Below are 22,248 nucleotides of genomic sequence, written 5' to 3'. Positions count from 1 at the left end.
TATTCCCTTGGTCAGTTGGGGTCAGCTGTCCCAGCTGTGTCCCCTCCCAACTTCTTTTGCACCCCCAGCCTCTTGCTGGTGGGGCGATGTAAGGAGCAGGAAGGCCTTGAGTCTGTAAGCACTGCTCAGCAGTAACTAAAACACCAGTGTGTTATCAACATTATTCTCATCGTAAATCCAAAACACAGCACTATACCAGCTACTAGAAAGAAAATTAACTCTATCCCAGCTGAAACCAGGACAAAATGGAAGCTCTCTCTTCTGAAGACCTGGGAGATGGTTCATAGAACTGAAAAGGAAGGGTAGTTTCATCTGTAGGTGACCTTAGGAGGGAACTTGTGGAAATAATTATGGGTAGGGTAGTTAGGAAGAAAAAAATTCTATGAGGCAGATTCTGTGATAGTTTTGTAGAGATGGAATTGGGCGGCACAGATGTGAGTAAGGCTATAGTTTGATTTGAAGGAGAAGAAAAGAGAGAGAGGGTAAGATTACTGGATTTCTGTGACTGGGACACAGATGGTCTCAGATGGTATGAAGCATTGGCACACACCTGAGAACCCCACGTGCGCTGGACAAAGATCCTGCATAAATGTGGTAGGTACTCTATGTTCCTGTTCAGACACATTATATTAACGGCATGTGTCCAGGCCAGTTGGGCATGACACGCTCAATACACCCAATGTGACTTGGGTATTCATCTTCCTAAGCATTCTGAAGAATCTTGTCCTTCCTGTCTAATCAGGATAAAGCAGAGATGTCCAGGGAAACAAGCTGAGGACAAAACTAAGGTTTGCAGATGCAGAAATTCCTCTGGGTGTGCCATCATGAAACACCACCCATAATTGTGTAGAGGATGAACGCTGTGCAGGATTAGCCCCGGGGAGATGGCAGGCTGCAGCTTACTCACAGAGTATCTTTTTAAGACAAATCCTTTTGCCTGATGTAGAGCCCCCAGAAAAAAAAAGGAGTTTCAGAGCTCCCCCTAAGTGTGCCCTGGTTCAGAATAATGCCAGTAGATAATAATGCCTGTAGTCTTAGACAAAGTGTAAGATAGTGAAGCTATTTGGAGACAAAGGCTGAATGGAGACTTACCGATATGGAGCAAAGAAGGGATACACAAAGAGAAGACTAAATTGCTAGAGTAAGAGATTTAATCTTGATTTCTTATCCTTTGAAGGAGGAATACCTGAAAGAAAAAGATAGCAGGGGAGAAAAAGGAACAAAGGTAAATAAGAAACTCAAGGGAATTTATTTTATTCTGTGTTTCCCTATGATAATAGAAAAAAGATTAGAAGAATGAGGTTGGCCAAAATGAAGATCTGCTTAACATTTACTTAAACACTGAAGAAAAAGTTAAGAAGTTGGGAGAGGAAATAAAATATACAGTAGTCAGGGTACTGAAATGGTAGCCTGTTATCTGGCTGCTGTTCCTACTTCTGCTACTGCTGTCCCACTGCATTATCACATACTATTCTGTGCTTGTGTTTCCCCTTCCTTTGTCTGTCCTGTTTATCTGCATGGAGACTGCAAACCCCTCTGGCTCTTAACAGTCTTCGCATGGTTTAGGAGTTTTCACAGCAAGGCCCTGAGCTCATTATGGCCCTTCTGCTTCCTCTTCTTTCTTTGTGCTGCCTCAGTGCCTGGTAGTGCTATTAATCCTATTAATTGGTGCCACACATGCAAAAAAATTGATTTCTCCTCCCTTCTCCCCTGCTTAATGTGGCGGTTCAGAGCACTGACATGTCTCAAGGCTGCAGTGCAGTCCATGTGAGCACGTTGTGTTCCCACAGGGAGCCTGCTGCAGTTGGTGAGGCCCTGAATTACAAGAGGAAGGCCTTCACTCATAACCAGGGAGATTTAGTCTAACATTAAATTAATAGCAATCAAATCATCAGGAAGGTTTAATTGGGCAATCACTGTCAGGACTGGGAAGTTACTTTGCTGTATTAGAAACAAACAAAAACATATACCAGTGATTTGCAGGCATTGTTTTCTAAATAAAAAGCATTAGAAAATAAGACTAGTAATGCTTAGGCTCTACAACCCAAAACCCTATCACATCTTCTAAAATTACCCAGATCTCAGCTTCTAGAAATGAAGTGATTCTTAGTTGCCTAAGCCATTACAGTCTCGATGGCAGAAGGTCTGATGAGAAATGATGGACCTGACTACAGTTCTAGGTACAATTCAATTATCTGTCCTTAAAAATTACCATTGCTACCCATTTAAGGTTTTCAGTTGTTAGTACAGTAGTACTCATTTAAATATCCACTCAAGGCTGGAGCTTTCTTGTAAAATATACTCCTTTAGCCCTTTGTTTGAAAACCTAAGCCAGAGGACAGCTCGTGGATGTTGCGGGTCATGTCCTGGGTAGGTTAGTGAGAGCATGCTGACTAGATCTGTGGTGACAGTTTACATGGAGGAGACAGTCAAAGTGCAAATGACAGTTTTTAGAAATACACCAGTTTTGTGTATTGTGTTGAAGTTACCTTGTTTGGGCTAGAAAGTGATTTTAATAAGTTGATCTATATGACATAATTGGTAGAACTCGTGTTTTTTGAGGACTTCTTTTAAAGCCATTTTTCCTGCTATTTTTTTTCTTTTGGAAAAAATCCTTATTCATTAGCTTATATTTTTGTTACACATAGACCATTATTAATTTTTTTCTTATTTCATACTTATACTTTGCATAATCTAAAAATGGCTTTAATATTGCAATCATATATGTAACTTAGCTAAACTATAACTTACAGAGTGGAAAGTGTATCCTGCTTATGTAAGCTGATATTTATTTAGCTGTCCCCATTATCTCAGACCTACTTTATTTGTGGCTATGATATGATAAGTGTCAGCCTTAAGCCTGTGCAGCCAATGCATTTGTCCTCCCAGAGGCCAAACAGAAGTGTCCAACATCCTCTCATTTCAGAGACTTTTTTTCAGCTCGGTATTGACATAGGTCTCAGTTTTCAACTGCTCTTTAAAGCTAGTGTGAGGGAGGTCTTTCACATTACTTAGGTGATGATTCTGTAAGGACTTGGGCATGCAAGTAACTTTTTAATGGAACAAATTATCAGTAATTCATGTGATAAATCATGAAGCTAAACTATATACATTCTTCAGCTTTTTTCCAGTAGCATTACATATGAATCTGCGTTGGAATGAATCTTGTTTTCAGCCGTAAGTGCTGGTATTATACTGAATGGTACAAAAGAAAGAGATTCAAAAATATGATTAACAGTAGTTGTGTCGCTTATACTTTAGCTTAAGTGTTCATATATTGTAGTTTGTGTTTGTCCTCAGGATGCAAGGTATGCTACCTTAAATTCCTTCATAACAACACATTGATGAGCAGATGTGAATAGGTCCGAGAATGTAAAGTTTATAGACAACATTTTTGGAAGATAGGGATTGACAGCAATGTACAATTTAGGACTGGGTAGAAATACTTTATTCCTTTTTTTTTTTATTATTATTATTGTTGAAAAAACCCAGCTCTTTCAAACCTTTAAGTCTGCTAAATTGAAATATTTTGTTAAAGCAGCCTGTAGTGTTTTTGTGATGAGTTGACTTTCAGGTGAACTTCCTCATTTGACTGAATGGCTTGATGAAAATAATAGTTTGGATGTCTATTAAACTCCTACAAGCTCTCTCCATGGCTTGACTATGCTGAGAACAAACTGATAAATTCTGTGTGGAAAACATAGGCCTTGAATATCAATGACATTAATTCTGTCCTCCCTCTTCATGGTTCTCTTTCACATTGACCAGTAGTGATCACAAATCTAGTCCATCCATATCAAATTAAATTGCTACACAGGAATGCAAAACTAGGATATGTAGGGATTTTTTGTTGTTGTTTTCCAGAAGTAATGTCAAGAAAGTCCATTGCTGGTGGATAAAAAAGTGAGCATTAGTATTTGGGTAAAGCTAGATTATTGCTTTAGATTTGAAAAAGAAGCCCATGAGAATAGACTGTTATGCCTATGATGGTTTTTCTTTCTGGAGATGGACTATTAAGTCGGATGGCTATTCTCAGAACCTTCAGAAGAGTGTTTGGCCAGCTTTTTGGACTGGGAACAGGTGGACATTTATTCACAGGAAAAACATTGCTGTATCTTATTTATGTCACATTACCATTTGTGTTCAGCTATAATCAAACCCTAGGTATTTTGAGGCTTTTTCCAATTTAAAAAAAATTTAAGTAACTGGCAGCATTTGAATTTAAGGTGTTGCAGATAATTTTATACTGCAAAAGTGCTTGAATGTTTTTTTTCCCCTGACTACTTATACAGTGTTTTTGTCTAATATTTGAGCATATGAAAATTTACCATAGTATTACACAAAATGGGATCTCGCCATTTTCATAAGTCCTTATAATAATAGGTACCATTATCATAATCAAGAAGCCTTTCTCATAGTATTTTTTGCCCTATGTTCAGTGGAACACTGAGTTTATTTCTTCTAGTTTTCAATGATACCAAAGGATTTTGTAAGGCTGATGTATAATACAGTATATATGTATATATATTTGTGGGAGAGGGGAGGAAAATGCCTCCCACCAGCTGGATGATTTTTGCATTTCATCCAGTACTTGAGCATTATTTTGATGTTTTATAGAAAAACTGTTCAGATAATGACATTCAAGTTGAAAGTCAAGCTGAATGAGTGTTAGAGAATGTGTTTTTAAAGGTCTGTGTGATTACTGCGATTTATATAAAAGTGAACCACAGTAAGTTTGTATGAGCAATTAATTATAAACCTAACTTTCAAGTGTTTGTGGTTTTTTTTCTTTTTTACTTTGAAGCACATTTTTGTTTTAACATAGGAAATGAGATTTGAAAAACAAATACGAAATTTATCCAAATCAAAAACGAAGAGAAGAAAAGCCAGTTATGTGCTGTTATAGTTCAGGGACAGTTACAGCCCCAGCCTGAAGTGGAATCTTCAGCGTTGGTGCATCTGTATAGTGCTGAGTGTTTAGTAATATGTGTTTGGCATTGGACCATCTCTTCTGTTAAACTTGTGCCTGGCTGTAATCCATAGTGTCTAATACCCATTGTATATTGTCAGCAAAGTTTGATATTTTCCTTTGTAGAATACAACAGACACACTGTTCTTTCACTTCTGCTAATCAGTTGTCTTTTGCTGAAGAGTCATTTTCTGGGGCATCCTTTTCTGGGCTTGATTATAGGACATCCAGCCTCTGAGGAGCAAGTGTCCTGTCTGAAGTGAGTTTCCCAGTGACTCTTGCTGCGCAGAAGTTTTATGGGGATCTGTTCTTCCTCATGGTGCTCCAGAGGAAGGGACGTGCTTTGTAATACACTGAGTCTGGAAGGTGGTGGAAGGGTGAGAGGCTTCTGCCTCTTCTGATGGTGACCAGATCTCTCTCTGATTTGTAACACCACCTGCGCAAATGCTATTGTGCACTGGTTAAAGGTATTTTTGGCACTGCGATTCCAATAGCCAAACCTGTGTGAAAAAAAAAATCATTCAAGCTACAGTTTTACACAAGATGTAGTTGTGTTTCAGCACAGGGAGTTGATGTTTGGATGTGGAAATAACTTGATTAACGCAGGACTGTCCTGATACAAGTGTTTAGATTGAATCTTTGACATTATATCCTCCAGGTTTAAAATAAAATATGGTATTTCTTAAAAGAACAAAGCTACATGTTACTTAGATATCAGTTCTGTTCTTAATATGACTACCAAATTATGCTGCCATTTTCTGTCTTCCCGTGCTTTTTAGGGAATATGGTGGTGTCTTCTGTCTGGGTGTATTTCAAGATGTGCGAAAGGAGTGTAACAGGTTATCCTTCCTATATGTAGTTAAACCAATTATCTGCTGAGAAACTCCACTATCTTGATATTGTATTTTCATCTTCTGGCTGCAACAAGTAAAAGCTACTGTGCTGTGATAGAAATTGTCCAGACATACTGTAGACGAGGACTTCTGTGCAATGAGTCTTATTTCAAGGCAGCACAAAGCCAGTAGATGAGGTAAGCAAGTAAATGTGTAGAGGGGATCTTGAAGGAACAGTAGTATGAGAATGCCTTTTTGGAAGGTAAGCTTGGTGCCTGCTTTGCAAGCATAGATTTTGCTTTGTCGGAGCAGTCAGTTAGGCAGCTTGTTGTTCATCTTCAGTAGGCTCTGTGTTCCCCTGGGTTCAGTCCTCAGGCTGCCCAGGTCTGTGTGTATTCAAACCTTGATGCTGAAGGACCTGCTTTTCAGGACAATCCCTGATGGCAGTCTGGGGACAGTTCCACGAGCCTGGGCCATTTTTAGATGGAAACAGAGGCAGTCACTGTACCTTCTCAGGGCTCAGGCAGAGCAATGATCCTGGTAGTGCTAGCGGCAAGCAGTTTGGGAACCCTGGAAGGTGGCTGGAGACATGTAGACTACGCGTAGCTCTGTGCTCAGTGTTAACATTTCCTTCCCCTGGCAATTTTGCTATTGTGTCTCTCATAGCTGATTCTTCATGGTTTGCATTGCACTCTAAACCTGAAAACTTCAAGCCTGCACTGTTTAGGTCAAAATGGACACCCGCATGTCTTTTGCCTATGTGTGACTTCAGTTTGTTTTTTAATTTGGCTATGATGGGATAGTCATTCTCAGAAGTTTCTCTACTTTGAGCAGCAGAAGCATGTATTTTAATTTGACTTGAAATAAGCATATTATCCATGAATGCAGAGCATGTTAGAAATCTGTCAGAACTTTGAAAATAATATTAGGGAAAAAAAAAAAGATATCATTAAAGCAGTTTCTCTGTCATCTTGCTCACTGGTGGGCAAAATCATACAAGTAATTTTGGCTTAACTTATGGTTGATAAAAATGCATATGGAAGCAATCACAGGTGGATTTTAGTTCCAACTGAACTGGAATTGTTAATGTGTCTTCACAGTTGGGGCTGGAGATGAGTTCAGGTACATTGATATCCAACAGAAATATAGTAGTTGCCAGTATCATGTGGTAGCATGTAATAGATGGTAGTACACAAAATGTTGGAAGATCCCCTAGAGTATGGAAAAAATGGCCAATATTGGTCTTTATTAGTTCACATAGTTATTTAGATACTTATATGAATAATAGTCTATATTCATAATAATATGAATTCATGTATTTATAATCAAATTATATTGTTATATCCACGGGCTGATGGCTTCTGCATGGCAAAAGATTCCTGTATTATTGCATTTATAATGACCAATTCTTCTCATTCTGATTTCATTGTGGGTTTTGCTTTTTTTTTTTTTTAATGTCAAAATTCAAGCAAAATTGCAAATTAATCAAAAACTGCATCTACCCCTAAATGAACACAGGTTAAAATGACTGCTAATATAAAAGTGTTACTTATAATAGTAAACAAGTTTTTTATGATTTCCACTTGCAGTTAGAAAAGCACAGAGTATGAGCTGTGTAGGATCAAACTGAATGTGACTGTGTGTTCTCAGAGGCGTTTGAGAGCTATCAGGTATCCTCTTGCAGATAGTCCTCTGTGGCTTTGGTGATTATTCTGACAAGATACCGTGCATCTTGTGTTACCTGTAAAAGGCAAATCAGTGTGACCTTTCCTGTGGGGGGAAAAAAGGATACAAGTAGCTTTAAATCAAGCAACTGCTTATATGTGAAATAACCTTTTGTCGTCTTAAAATGCTATATAAAAACTACTCATTAGTCTTTATTTAATGAGTTCTAGCCACATTTGCAGTATATAAGTTCTGTAGATATAAAAGAACCCTTTGTATTTTGCTGTGGTGAAAATGAATTTCGAGACTTTTCTATGGCAACAAATTCTGACCTTTCCAGTTCAGTAATCTCTGTTGTATTGGTGCATATTAAACATTTAGTTCTATTTAAAAAGCTGATTACAGCATTGGTATGAAGTCTTACGAGACCAAGTCAATCTCTCACAGGTAAATAATAGGAAATTAAGATGCATATCTGAATAGATATTAATCTATTCAAAGTGTGTGAATAAAACTTGTAATTAGACTGAGTATTACTAACAATTGTTTAGCTGCTGTGCTAAAGGAGCATCACCAAATGAGATGATTTAAGTAAATTCTAACAGTCAGGGAGCATCTGTTAACTTCACTGGAATTTGTTTGGTGATCATTACTTGAGCAAATTCAGGGTTAATTTGTGTAGGCAGCTAAAGTCAGGATAATTAAATCTGTGTTAGAACTTCCCTACCCTGGACTCTGGTAACTCGCATTCTTTATTTCGTGTCGCTGTAATTGCTGGTTATTATTTGAACCAGTTTAAAAATTCTTGGTCAAGATTAAAAAAATTTGAAAAACAAAATTTTAATGATTATTTTAATGCATAGAACTTATACTGAATATTTAATAACTTTGTCTATACACTGGACAGCGGAAGTTTTTAAAACGTCATCTCATATTTATCTTTCTGTACAACTTGAGTAAATGTAAGGTTGTAGTAATGCAATTACTTGTATCCTTTTTCTACAGGAGAAGTAGTATTGATTTGCCTTTTACAGATAACGCATGATCTACGGTGCCTACGGATCTACGGAGCACAGTGTCTGCTAATGGACACCTGATGGCTCTGAGTTTTAATTTTTCTGCCAACACGGGTGTGACTGTCTGCAGCTTCATCATGCCTATTATACTGTGGTTTGTATGCTACGTTAGCTGCATTCACTGGTGAAACCCATGGAAGACCTCTGAGTGGTGATTTCCAGAGGCAAACTTCATATTGGGGAATGAGCATCAGGCCAAGGTTCCACTGAAACTAAGGCTTCAGTGTCTGAATGTGATTTTGTTGTGTAAAACCGATGCTAACGTAGAGGTTCCCTAATTTTACACTTCCACGATTGCCGTTATAGGATTTCTCAAGACAATCTTTCTTAAAGAAGGCCAACAAACAAAAAATCATTGAGGGTATGATCCAAGGAACGATGTGCGTTTAGTTACAAGCTAAGTTAGTCACTTTGATAGGTCCAAACACTGGATGGGTGGTGGTACGTGTCTCAGAATGGTGATCCAGAAACCCTATATACTAAGCAGGAACTCACCCATATAACTAAATGCCAAAGCGCAGTGAAATGTCTGAAATATTAGTCAGGTCTAGAGTGTCAAGCTGGAGTTGAAAGCAGGTGTTGCTGTGCACATAGACACAAGAATACTTCCTGAGTACTCCCCTGAACGATGATGATGCTGGTGGTGTTTCAGAGATAACAGTTCCCTGTTTTCTCCAACTGTGGCTAGAAGTGAAGCAACTCTCCACAGTGTCAAAGCACTGTGTCTATATTTTATCTCAGTGCCATTTAATACTAGCCACTGGATTGTCAAATTGTGCTCCCTCTTATGTCACTGCCCAAATTATCTGTTTGCCTGTCGATCGATCTATCTTACTGTGCAGTAGCATAGGTTTAGCAGGCAGCTTAGAAAGTTTCTTCTCCCTGATAGGTTATAGCCTTGAGTTTAAGACAGTATCCTGTGTGGTGGGGGATGTGGGTTTGAATCTCCTCAGGCTTTTGGTAGCCTTACATTGTAAGGTTCCGGTGTTCTGAATGAGAACCAGAGTTCATATGCAGATGGCAGGTATTCGCTTTACTATATTTGTGAGGGGCATCTAGTCTTCATCAGGTTTTGCAGTATCTGAAAGACTTGTTGCTAGGAAAATTCTGTGATTTCCATAGAAATCTCTTGTAGATCCTGTTATCTAGCACTTGAGTTACTAGTCTCCAGAACTGTTTACATCTAAAGACTATATTGTATGGACAGATGATCCCTTAGTGGCCTTATAAAACCAATATTCTAAATTCTTTTTTGTGTCATTAAGTCTCTAAATGTGAGATTTAAACATGGTAAATGTGTTTTTTTAAATCTTTAAAAATTATAATCTTCTATACTTAACAGATCTCTGACTTTGAGAAGCTCATACTAACCTATATGAACTCAATCCTACTTAGAAACCTGAATTCCAATGTCATTATCACCTCTCTTTTCCTGTAACTGAGGCTGCTTGCCACAACTTGGTACGCAACAGCAGTGCAGATTTTGTTCATGTTAATCTATTCTTCACAGGTATTTCCCACTTGCAAGCTCATGCAATCCAGCATTGCCTGTTCACAGTTTTCATTATACTTCATAGCATTTTGCCCCAGGTATTGCATTATATTTGCGTGTGAAACCACCACCCAAAGCCTTAGCTAAGAAGGCAAAAACCTATTTACTCAGGTTTTTTGTGGGTGTTTTTGAGCATTCAGGCCCCTCTAGAAGATTGGGATCTGTTGTCTTTCTAAAAAGCACTGATCAAGGCTTGCTTCTTGAATTTAAAATGTGGTCAGAGGAGGTGGTCACAGAATCCCTCTTCTGTTCACTTGCTCAAGGACTGCGAGGTGCTCTGTTCAGTGTCCTGTTCAGCCTGCAGGGATTTAGGCTCGCATCTCCCACCTCCTTGCAGGTGAGCGTGAGCAGGCTGTAGCATAGTTATTCAGGCAGCTGCTTTGGAAAAGTAATCTTGCATTCTGGTCACTTCCCTGCGATTGACTTTGATCCTGAAATGTTTGGATACAATAGGCTCAGTCCTGAGGTATATCAGATCACAAAGGTTCGCTTACAGTTTATGTACCTGGAGTATTTAATCAAGTCAAGCTGATGTCATCAATACTACAGAGATTGTCAAGATATGCCTCTATACAAACGCACGCAGCATGGTAAACAAACAAGAGGAGTTGGAAGCAATCATGCTGCTAGAAAGCTACGACCTGGTTGCCATTACAGAAACCTGGTGGGATGAATCCCATGACTGGAATGTAGCTATTGATGGCTACAGGCTGTTCAGAAGGGACAGGCGAGGAAGGAGGGGCGGGGGCGTTGCCCTTTACATCAAGAAATCATTACAGTGTGAAGAGCTGTCCCTGAAGAATAGCCACGAGCAGGTCGAAAGCTTATGGGTAAGAATCAGAGAGAGAGGCAACAAAGGGAACCTGGTGGTTGGTGTCTACTACAGGCCGCCAGATCAAGAGGAGCTGACTGACGAAGCATTCTTCCTCCAACTCCGGGAGGCTTCGCGCTCGCAGGCCCTCGTCCTGCTGGGGGACTTCAACCACCCCGACATCTGGTGAGCGTGAGCAGGCTGTAGCATAGTTATTCAGGCAGCTGCTTTGGAAAAGTAATCTTGCATTCTGGTCACTTCCCTGCGATTGACTTTGATCCTGAAATGTTTGGATACAATAGGCTCAGTCCTGAGGTATATCAGATCACAAAGGTTCGCTTACAGTTTATGTACCTGGAGTATTTAATCAAGTCAAGCTGATGTCATCAATACTACAGAGATTGTCAAGATGCAGTTTTAGTTTTGGGTAACTAAATTTTCCTTAACTCTCAGTTTAGATACTGAAATCTTTTACTGGCCCGTAGTGCTTGTGGTACAATCATGCAGAACCCCACAGTCCTTGAAATAATTACTTCAACTCTGGTAATAAAAACTTTAATTTTAAATGATTGAACTGACAATTAAACAGATTCACTCACTTTCTTTTGTAATAAGCCATACTTAAAAATAAAGGATTAATCCATTGGATTAAAACCATCCATTAGACTGTGCTCATACTTCAGAAGTAAATTTATTATAAGGGATTTCATTAAAGAAAGTGGATATGTAGGTGGAAAAAAACATTATTCCTAATTCTAGATTTATGGCCAGTGTATGATTCTCGTACCTTAGTCCAAAGGGTAATTTCAAAACTGTTCTTATAGTAAAGCCACCACTTAAGGAGCACTATACAAGTGATAGGATTTGAACTTCAGTCCAAAGCCTGAACTGGGTGACAGCCTCAAAATGGCCCAGAAGGTCTGAAGTGGTGTGCTGAAATTTGTACTGTGGACATTCCATAAAACTAGAATTTCTTTTTCTAGAACTGCAGATTACTTAAAGACTGGAAATCTCTGTACATATGTATACACGCACACACACACATATACCAATGAGAGATGTCTGGCAAGATTCAATGATTTTGTCTACAAAAACATAATCTTATTATTTACTTGTATATGCTTTATGTGTACAGTAGACAGAATCTCAGTAGCAAGCCATGTGAAATGGGGGAGAGAGGAGCACAGCACCATGCTACCAAACTTGCGGCTCTTCAGAGTTTGCTGTAAAAATGGATTCGGCAGTGCTTTCTTTGAGGCCATGCCAATGTTGGTGGAAGAAACCCCAGTGCTAATGTTGCTACTGGTGTAGTGAGGCAAGCAAGGGGATTAGGGGATGATGCTTCTGTGCTATAGCCAGGATTGTTCTTAGCTGGTTGTAACGTGGTTTCAGGCAATGGGTGGGATGGATGTGCACCTTGCTCATGAGTTTAGGTAGGACTAGGACTTTCAGCAGCTTTATACTAAATCATCACTTGTTGCCCAACTCCAGACTTAGGTCCTTCTGTGTTCTTCCAGAAGAAATAAGAGTAACCGTGTTGAATTCTGGAATTTTAAGTAGTAAAAAAAAAGAGTCATACTTCTGGTATTGTGCTTTTAGATATTATAAAAAAATATCTAGATAAAATATAAAATATCTAGATATTTTAGGTAGTATAATGTGACTGTAATTGAAAAAAAAAAAAAAGTCTGAAGTCATGTCTTGCATAGTTAATTTTCTTTAAGGACTGACAAATCAATCAGTTTAGTTCCCCTAAACTGTGAGAATAGGAACTAGAAAAAAGCATGGGAAGTGATGAATATGCAGTGTTTATTTCTGATAAGTTTTTCTTTTGATAATGTATCAGTAGTACATTTAATGTGTGATCTAATTCAGAAACATGTTTACATTTTTTAACTTTACTGGGATAAGTGATCTGGGGGGGCGGGGGAGAAAAAAAGCACCTGACAGGTGTGGTTGGTTGCTGTGCACATTTTGAAAATGTGTATTGTCCAAGTTTTCCATGGGATGCAATTGAAAAGATTTCCATCAGTCTTCAAAACATATTTGTATAGTTTAGATTGTAAAAAAAGACCTGATGGTTTTTTTGGGTAGGCTCCTGGAAGGAAGGAAATGCTTGTAATTCTTCAGTCACAGAGCAGTGATCTAATTCATCAAGGCATTTAAAGCACGCACCTGGCTTTACAATTATTTACTTCTCATGCATAAGAAATACCTACGCTTAAGTCCTTTGCTGAGTCAATCCCTTAATATACCAATTGTTTTTTTCATGTACAGCCTTCTTTTTCTGATCACGAATCATAAGCATTTAATAACCATTACTGTAGTGGCACTGTCAGTACAGATCTGGCTGGGATGGAATTGGTTTTCTTCATAGCAGCCCATACGGTGCTGTGTTTCAGATTTGTGACTAAACCAGTGTTGATAACACACCAGTCTTCTAGCTATTGCTGAGCAGTGCTTGCACGGGGTCAAGGCCTTCTCTGTTTCTCACTCTGCCCACCAGCGAGCAATCTGGGGGTGGGCAAGAGGGTGGGAGGGGACACAGCCGGGACAGCTGACCCCAACTGAGCAAAGCGATATTCCATATCAGATAATGTCATGCTCAGCAATAAAAGCTGAGGGGTAAATTTTGTGAAGTAGCCATTGCTTGGGGACTGGCTGGGCAGAGGGAGGTGGTGAGTGATTGCCTTGGCATCACTTGTTTGGTTTGTTGGTTTTTTTTCTCTTCCCTTTTGCTTATTAAACTGTCTTTATCTTGACCTATGAGTTTTTCTTGGTTTTGTTCTCATTCTCTCCCCCATCCCGCTGGGGGTGGGAGTGAGCGAGCAACTGCTGGGTGCTTAGCTGCTGGCAGGGGCCAAGCCACCAGAGGTAGCCACAAAAATACCTCCAGCTTTAGTTCCTAGTATCACCCTTCATCAGAAGAAAAGTTTGTTCCAGGCAGGTAGAAGCTAAGTCAGTGAAGTTTAAAGTGGAAATATGATGTGATTTTTTTAACAGTTACGCTAATGAATCATTGAACACAGAGGAACAAGCGGCTTCACCTTAGACTTTGAAATGTGAATAAGATTACTTCAGCTGCTCAGAGGAAGATCAGCTCTAGCCTGCTGAGTTAGGTGTTAGGAAAGGCAGTGGTGTGCAGTCAGTGTTGTTTTATGGTGATAATTTAAGGAAATCGGTCCAGGTTGTAATAGTCTTTCCTGGCCTTTATCTGTGAGTGTTCCTTTCGATGAAAATCCTACAGACCTTTCAGAAAACTGGTAGTTTTAATTTTCTCTTGGTTGAACTGTGAAGTGCCTTGCCTTCAAGGTAGAATTTCCACTGTTTGATAAAGTGGGTGGAAACAGGAAGATTTCTGAATTACACTTTAGGGAAACCTTACAGTGTTTCTGCCATAGCACAAACTACCCTCGTTTGATAAATCCTTGCTGAGTTCAGATAATGATATGGTAGGCATAATTCCACAAGCATGAGGTTGTTATGCAGAGATACAGGACTGCTGAAAGAAGTGTAAGCTATCATAGAAAATCTTTGTGATTTGAAAACTGTGGGAGAAAACATGCTAATGGTTGACATGATTGGCATATCTGAGAGCATGTCTTTAACCTTTTGTTCCTTTACTGAGAAGCAGTTAATATTTTAGAGTAACCTAGTACCTGTGACCTCCCTTTTGACAGCATTCTTATCTGAAATGATTGAACAGGAGAAAGGAAATCTTTCAATAATGAAGCCAAAGAGCAAAGGTACTTGACGCTATTTTTTGAAGTCAGAAATCATATAATCCATTTGAGACAATGATATTTGAAATATCAAGAATAAGATAAGAGGAAAAAAACCCTGAAAGGATACATAAGCGAAAAAAATACAGCAAGACATTCAGGTAGATACTGCATGTTATGATGTGCATGGTGGAGTTTGATAAACTGTCACGAGCTTATTTAGTGAAACTTCAGAATTGTCCACCAGATCTCATCTATGCAAAAGGTTTTTGTTTCTGGATCACTAAGTAAGATTAATGATGCATATTTTATCAACTGTTATATACATGAGTTGGATTTATATCAGATAGGGCTAGTTCATCCAACTTGGGGAACTGATTATGTGATACAAAGGGTGTGTAGTGGAAAGAATAAGTTGTTTCCATTCTGCTCTTGGTAAACATACGGTTAGTAACGTAGCCCCCCCACTCCCCCCCCCTCCCCCCCATTGGTCTTCTGTTACTGAATTGGTACAGATGTTTAATAGATGAACATTTAAGGAGGACTGTTAGCTATTCAACGATGCTTGTTTTTAGATTCTCTCTTACTATTTTCATTGTATGATCCAAAAGTGTACCAATTTGGTGTATCAGTTATCAACCTGATTTGAGATGCAGTTTGAGACTTTGAATGATAGTAGTCTGAGTCTTAAAATGTTACCCATGCCCCTAGTCCCATATTGTAGATTTCCCTACCAGTACCACCTTTAGGGAAATTCTGTTTGCACCATAATATCAGGGCCACCATATCAGCTTTGTACTTTCTCTTTAGTTGTACCTCCAAAGTAATATCTGTGTGGGGTGTGTGCCCTGCGGTGTACTGTGCTTTTGTGATATTAAATTCAGCTGCACGGCTAATTAAAATGGCAGGAATGAGTAGAATCGAGGCTTTGAATGAAGAAAAAGTTGGTTGAAAATTTTTTAGGCAATTCCAGGTAAAAGTCTGAACATTTTCACAAATAAGCTGAATAGGACTACTAATCCTATAGAGGTTTGCTCTCAACCATTTTTCTACCTTGATTAGTTTGAAACAACTAGTAGGGTGCAGGCATGTGAGTTGTGTTTATGTGGAGATTCTCTTTTATGTTGAATAATTTATTTCATGGGGAGACATGGTGGTAATTTCATGAATGCTTAAAATATGTTGAAGTCCATTTTGATGATAGTCTATAATGTGGTTTTGTTCTTTTAATTCTGAATTACTCAAGAAGGTTTAAAGCCTAGCTATTTTCCGAAAGAAGGATACTGGTATTTTTCCTTCATTTCCATAGAAAATAATATTTTGTAGTAGAAGCAGTGATATTTACCTTTCTGCTCTCATTTAAGAATTGCAAACTTTTATTTTAGCCCATAATAATAATGTTGAAATATAGGTTTTTGGTTTTTTTTAATTTCCTTGCTTTATTACTGCAGAAATCAGAAAGGGATTCTAAAGGAAAAAAGTGTTAATCCCTAAAAGGTTTATTAAACCTACTTCCACAGGTTTTCACTCAATTTTCTATCTTCTTTGTTCGCTTACAGCCTGTATGACGTGATTAGCAAATGTAAATTTAGTTGTCTGCCTGTCTTCTAAGTGTCTAAGCTCCATTGTAGTCAATGGATATACAGCCAGTCCGGTCAGTGGAGCCTGCAGAGCCATTCTCCTTATCCTAAGTGGACATACACTGGCTAGTCAGCTGGGAGCTCTCTAGGCTCCTTGACTTCTTCCTCGACAAGATCGCCATTTACATTGCTGTGAAGGCTGCTGTATTTAGTTGTCTTAATTTGGAACAGAATCCCATCAAACCCTTGTAGTTTAAGATAAATAGATAGTCTATTTGGTCAGGAGAGGGACAGACATCTGAGGGCAATTCACTCTATCTACTTTAAACATCTAATTTAAACCATGAAATGTGAGGATAATACAGTCAAAATCTGTGCACTCTGCCATAATCTGTAGAAGTCTATGTAGTTAAAAACAAAACCTGTGATTGTTGTGTAGTTACTGTTATCAATTACAGGGCAAGATAGAATGTCTCTTAATTAACTTAATAACCTGATAGGTATGTTTGGACGTAGCTAATTAGAGCATTCTTGTAATTGGGCGTATGATTAATAGACTGTGAAGACTGTTTCATTTGTATTAAATGCATGGACAGTCACAAGGAAATTAAAATTTGAGCCTGCACTGAATAACTAATAGAGGACCTCAGGATAGCACAATAGTGAAAGATTATTCTCTTTATGCAGAATTAGTATATTAAGTTGCTAGTTTAGACCTGTTGTTTTTTTTTTCAAGATCTTTTGCAGCCTTATCAGTATGTGTGTGAATCTCTCTTGGAAATATCCACAGATCAATTTTTGCAAGTTTCTTTTAAAACAGTCTATCTTACATAGCTTAGTGAATGTAAAAGCAGATGAAGATACCATTACATAAGAAAGTAGAAGTAACTGGTTTCATTTCTGGTTTGCACAGTGCAAGCTAAAATCCTTGGAAAAGTTAGCTGTCAGTTTTTCTGGAGCTTGTATCACCTTTCTGCCTGTTCTTTCTCATTCTGGTCAGGGCAGAACCTAATTTGGGATAATACAGTGGGGACGCAGCAGAAATGAATGTATTCACCCTAGTGCTCTGGTCTGTAGTAACCATGGAAGTTCCCTTTCACCCCTACTTTGTGCTGCAGTGTCTCTTGTGGGTGCACAGCTGCTGACATCTGAACAGGCTTCCTCACTTATTACACACCTGGAAGGGAGAGACTGAGGGGAGTCCCGCTGACAGAAAAGACAAAAGGACAGAGAGTGAAAGGAAGACACAGCAGTGGAAAGAAGATAGGAGAGAGATTACGGGCAGTGAACAGTTCATCTGGCAGCATGGAGATCCAATTCTCCATGACTTTTTATTTGTTGTTATAAGGCATACTGTGCACAGAAGAACATAGGTAGACAATTTTTTTTATTTTTTCTTACTTGAATTAGGTGAAATTTGGAACAAGTAGAAACGTATAAATTTGAACCAGAAAGGCAAAAAGTATAGTTAATAATTTTAAGAGACATCTAGATGTCTTGCACTTCTGTTTTCATGCATAGTTGAAACTTATCCGTTGAATTTTTCATCAAGAAGTGAATCTCGATTTCAGTGTTCTTGTACCATTTTTATTCTGCTGTTAATGCAGAGGCGGCTTCATTGAGACTAGTTGGTCTTTTTCCTTTTCTTTTTCTTGTGAAACCTTGCCTACGTAGCACATTGTGAGTCAGATCAGACTGCTACTAACCAAAAGGGAATTTTATTTTTGTAATTTGTTGTACACTTTAGTTTTTCTTATTTAATGCCTTCACTTTTGCCATCATATTTTGAACTACTCCAAACTTGTAAGAGTACATTTAGAGTACCACGTAGTATGTTTTTTTTAGATGTTGTTTCTCTTTCCCCTCCTACCCCTCCACCCCATGGCATGGTCAAGCAACTAAACACAGTCAGGTAACATACTTCCTTGTACTTGCCAGTTTGCTGGGGATGACAAAAGTCTCAAAGGAAGCATGAGCTTGAAGAGCATGGGTTGGGGGCTGAGCGGATGGAATTAGGTACCTTGGTGGACTGGGTGGCAGAATTTGGTAGGAGGGCAAAGGCAGTGAGGATCATGGAGTTGTGATCCTACTTCTGGGATCTCTGACAGTGTGTGTGGCAGGAGGATATGGAAGGAGATAACATCTCCTGCATGTGAATGTGGATTTACACAGAACATATGTCTGAAGCTATTATCACAACTATTGTTATCACTGGTTGGGGTGGATATTTGCAAATTCTGCAGAGTTCAGAACCTTGCTGTACTAAGTTGGAGGCCGCTTTCACACCTTGCTTGGAACAGCTTGAGAAGCAAATCCCTAAGAGCTTCTTCACTCCCCATTTGCAATGGAATACCCATAGTAAAGAGCTATGTCTTCCTTAAATAGCAGGGTTCATTATCTGAGTCACCTTTGTGTTGAGTTAAAGTTGTATTTACTTTTAATGACTTCTCTGAAAGTGCATGAGGCAAATCCATTTGATGCAAATCTGTTTGAGGCAAATAAGTAGTATTTTTTGGAACTTATACTATTTTCAGTTTATGAGGGTTCCAGCAATGTTTTGGTTTTTTTGTTTTTTTTTTACTTTACGTGTGCAGGATTGGTGCCACTCATTTGTTATTCTAGATAGGTAGAAGTAGCTTATATCTATGGTTCTTTTAACTTTTCTAATTGCTGTCACAGAATAGAACTGACTGTGCTCTGCGACAGTACAGATCTCTGTATCACTCAGGCCTTATTATCAATGTGTTAACAGTAGATAAAGAAGTGGTCCTTTTGAATAGTAGCTAATTTTGCATCACCTCGGAATAGTACTTTTTTTTTTTTTTTTTACTTTGTGCAATTATGTTCTTTAGTTTTGTTGCTATGCCTCAGAATAAGGTAAAGAATCCTATAATCAGTTTTCTTTTATTAGGTCTGTTTGTTAATTAAAGACCATTTCTTCCTGTGACAAGCAAGTCAGTGATGGCAACAATCAAGTAACATTTGTCTTACATTGACACAGAGACTTTTTTTCATCTCTGTATTATATTTTTTAATGCTACATTAATGTTGTAATGTATTATTAATAGATTGTCAACCATGCATGTCTCTAAAAAATTAATAGTATCAATGCATGTATCTCAGTTCTCATCATCTTTTTTTTATTAATCTAAGACAGAAAAATTATTTTCAAACTGTGATTCAGAGAAATGATTTAAATTACAAGTCAGCTATTACAGATTGACACTTCTCCTTTGGTAATAGAATCCTCTGCAGTGGAATTCCTACTGCTATTGTGGTCCATTACAAGCACAAGATTACATCTTTCCACTTGTCACTAATTCTGCATTTGGCAGGAAAGAAAAAAGAAAGGTTTGCTGTTCGAGTGTTGCCAAGCAACCAAAATATGAATTACTCCAATTTCTGGATTTTTCTTGTATGATGTGTATCAGAGGGTTTCTCCTACCTTGGTGAGAGACAGTCTAGATGAAGTTACACTCCATAGCTTTACCATTTCTAAGATTAGTAAGTAGCTTAATTTCTCCCTGTGGAGTTCCATTTCAAAACCAAAGCCGCTCTTTTGTTTTGGTTTGTTTCCTATAGATAATTATAAAAATCACGTCACAGATGATTGTGTCTTCACAAGACATGAGATTGGGCGTGTTTTCTCCTTTTTGTTTTCTGAAGTTAAATTTCTCTTTTTGAAATGGAAAGCTTGTTTATGCCTCATTTTCACTTGCATCTCATTGTTTATACCACTCTGAATAAAAAGAATGGAAAGTCTTTGAGTGGACAAAGATAACTTGCTGCGTCTTAAAAATCCTGCATGCTGTTACTCATGTGTTCTGTTATTTGGTATATTCCCTCATAAGTATCTTCTTTCGATACAGCTAACTGATGGTAGTACTAAGTAACTACTGGTATTTTAAAAAGTATTCATTAGATGAATGTGTGTGGAAAAGGTGAAGCAGAGATAGACTTAAGTGTGTGGAAGTTTTGGTAAGATTCATGCTTGGGGATAGATGAAGAAAGAATAAATTCATAACTTAGCCAGTTTTTTGTCTTTATTTTGTTGTACATTCCTGTAATTTTTTTTCCTTCTGTGGAACTTTTTTGTTTTTCAGTGGCAGCCACAGATTTCCTGTGGAACTGTGGATTTCAGTGTCACCTCCCACATTACTCTTTGATTTCTTCTCAGGGCATGTGCCCAGCACAGAGCCACAGCCTTTTTCTGGATTCCTCATCTGTGTTTTATGTGTAGGGAGCCAGGAAGAACCTCAGCAGCAATATGGAGAGTGCTTCTCTTTCTGCAGCCCTGCACGGCCAGGGTGTATAAGCAGCAATTAGATAGTATCAATGCATGGCATAGGAGATGGTTTCCTGTTGACATTGGGTTTATATCCATGTCTGCAACATAAAATATTTGCTCATGTCTATACAATAATATTTTGGAGGACTTGGTTTAAAAAATGCCTGTTTGATCAGACATTGGAATTCCCAGATATGAATGCATATTCTAACCAGATCATTGTTCTATGTCTGGGTGAGATCAAAAATGCACCAACCTTCATGATACACCGATTTCCAATGAGAAGAGACTTGGATGTATGGGTCAGAGAAGAGCTACTCACTAGTCTGAAAAAGTGCTTGTTCTGAATGGTTAAAGGAACAGTATTCAGATTGTTTTGGGTAAATTTGAGGAGGTAGCAGGAGTTGGGTTGTTTAATTCCAGTGGATAAGTGACTGTAAGGCTGAGAGCACTTCAGACATGAACATTTCGTAGGACAAAGCTAGCAGTAGTTTCAGGATATGGGTGATTCCAGGTGTTTTCTTCAAACCTGAAAACAAGCTTTTCCTTTATAAATGCTCATGTACTTTTGGTAAATACAATATTAGTTTAGGTGCAATATCCCACTAATTTTTTGTTTTGTTTTAATTTTCTAAAGGAGTTGATGACCAAGCTGATAACAGAGACACCTGACCAGCCAATCCCATTTCTAATTGATCACCTTCAGTCCAAACAGGGGAACCGCAGTCAGCTTCAGAGAACGCTGTCTGGCTCTGCTGCCCTTTGGGCAGAGAGTGAAACATCAGGTATGTTCTGTATGCTGGAAAGGGCTAGTCTCCAGTATAATCCCACACTTTTGTCCATGATTTGCTGGATGCACGTGTACTACTGAACAGGTACTATCCTGTGGTTTTGAGTATGCACAAGAAATCCTGTTTATCCAGTAGATACTGAATTTAATATATATTGTTGGCTATCAGCTCAGCCTATGTACATAACGTGTGTATGGGTCAGAGTTACAAGGTGGAAACAATCCCAGCCTCCATGAGAAAGAAGGTGCATATAAAGGTCCCTTGGTTCCCCTGCTGTCCTCTTTACTTTCCCTTTCTCTTTGTTTTGTTTTCCTTTTCTCTCCCGTGGTGTATTTGTTCCTAAGATTAGCCTTTATTGAGGTATGGTCTCTAATAATACACATTCTTAACAACCCATCATTCCAACACTTAATCAGAAGATGCTGTTGCTACTTTATGAACTCCAGTGTGAATAATTTATGATTGTAGATCTTCAGAAGCATAAAAAAAAATTCTGAAATAATATCTGGTCTCATTCTAAAGTAGAAATTTTAGCTTTGATATTCTGGTACAAGCTACTGTTAGAATGTTGGTTTTGTTTTTAAAAGTTGACTAATCTGTTTCAGACTGTAATAGATCTCAAATAGTTGCTGGTAGTCAAAATGTTAGTTGCCTGACAAGTCAACTTTTTGTTTATATGAAATGTAATTTAAGCATAGGCAGTCAAACTGCCAAACCAAGGACTTTTTCATAAAAAAAAAAAAAAAAAAGATATTTTGGGTTTAATGAAAAACATGTTTATGAATGTCTAAATTTTGATGCTTAGGAAATGGAAGAAATATATGAAATTTAGCATAAATCAGAAATTGGAGAACAAAAAGCTGACTTTGATTTGGAATGATAGGTCTTGTTTTTTCTGGATTGTTTGTTAAGTCTTAGAAAAATGACCCTACAAATGTTATAATTGCCTGATTCTATTCTT

At 38.3% G+C, this 22,248-nt stretch overlaps 1 protein-coding gene across 1 annotated transcript in view; it reads left to right on the top strand.

The window, feature by feature from the left end:
* The window catches only part of CUNH8orf34 (chromosome unknown C8orf34 homolog), a 179,676-nt gene that overhangs the window by 27,349 nt on the left and 130,079 nt on the right, over window positions 1-22,248 (top strand). Inside the window, exon 2 of the mRNA XM_009634463.1 lies at window positions 21,134-21,281. Within this exon, the coding sequence (XP_009632758.1) occupies window positions 21,134-21,281 (148 nt within the window). The remainder of the gene's footprint in view (window positions 1-21,133; window positions 21,282-22,248) is intronic.

Source organism: Egretta garzetta, unplaced genomic scaffold (genome assembly GCF_000687185.1).
Source record: "Egretta garzetta isolate BGI_Z169 unplaced genomic scaffold, ASM68718v1 scaffold251, whole genome shotgun sequence".
Classification (NCBI taxonomy): Eukaryota; Metazoa; Chordata; class Aves; order Pelecaniformes; family Ardeidae; genus Egretta; species Egretta garzetta.
This window is presented reverse-complemented; position numbering and strand designations above follow the sequence as displayed.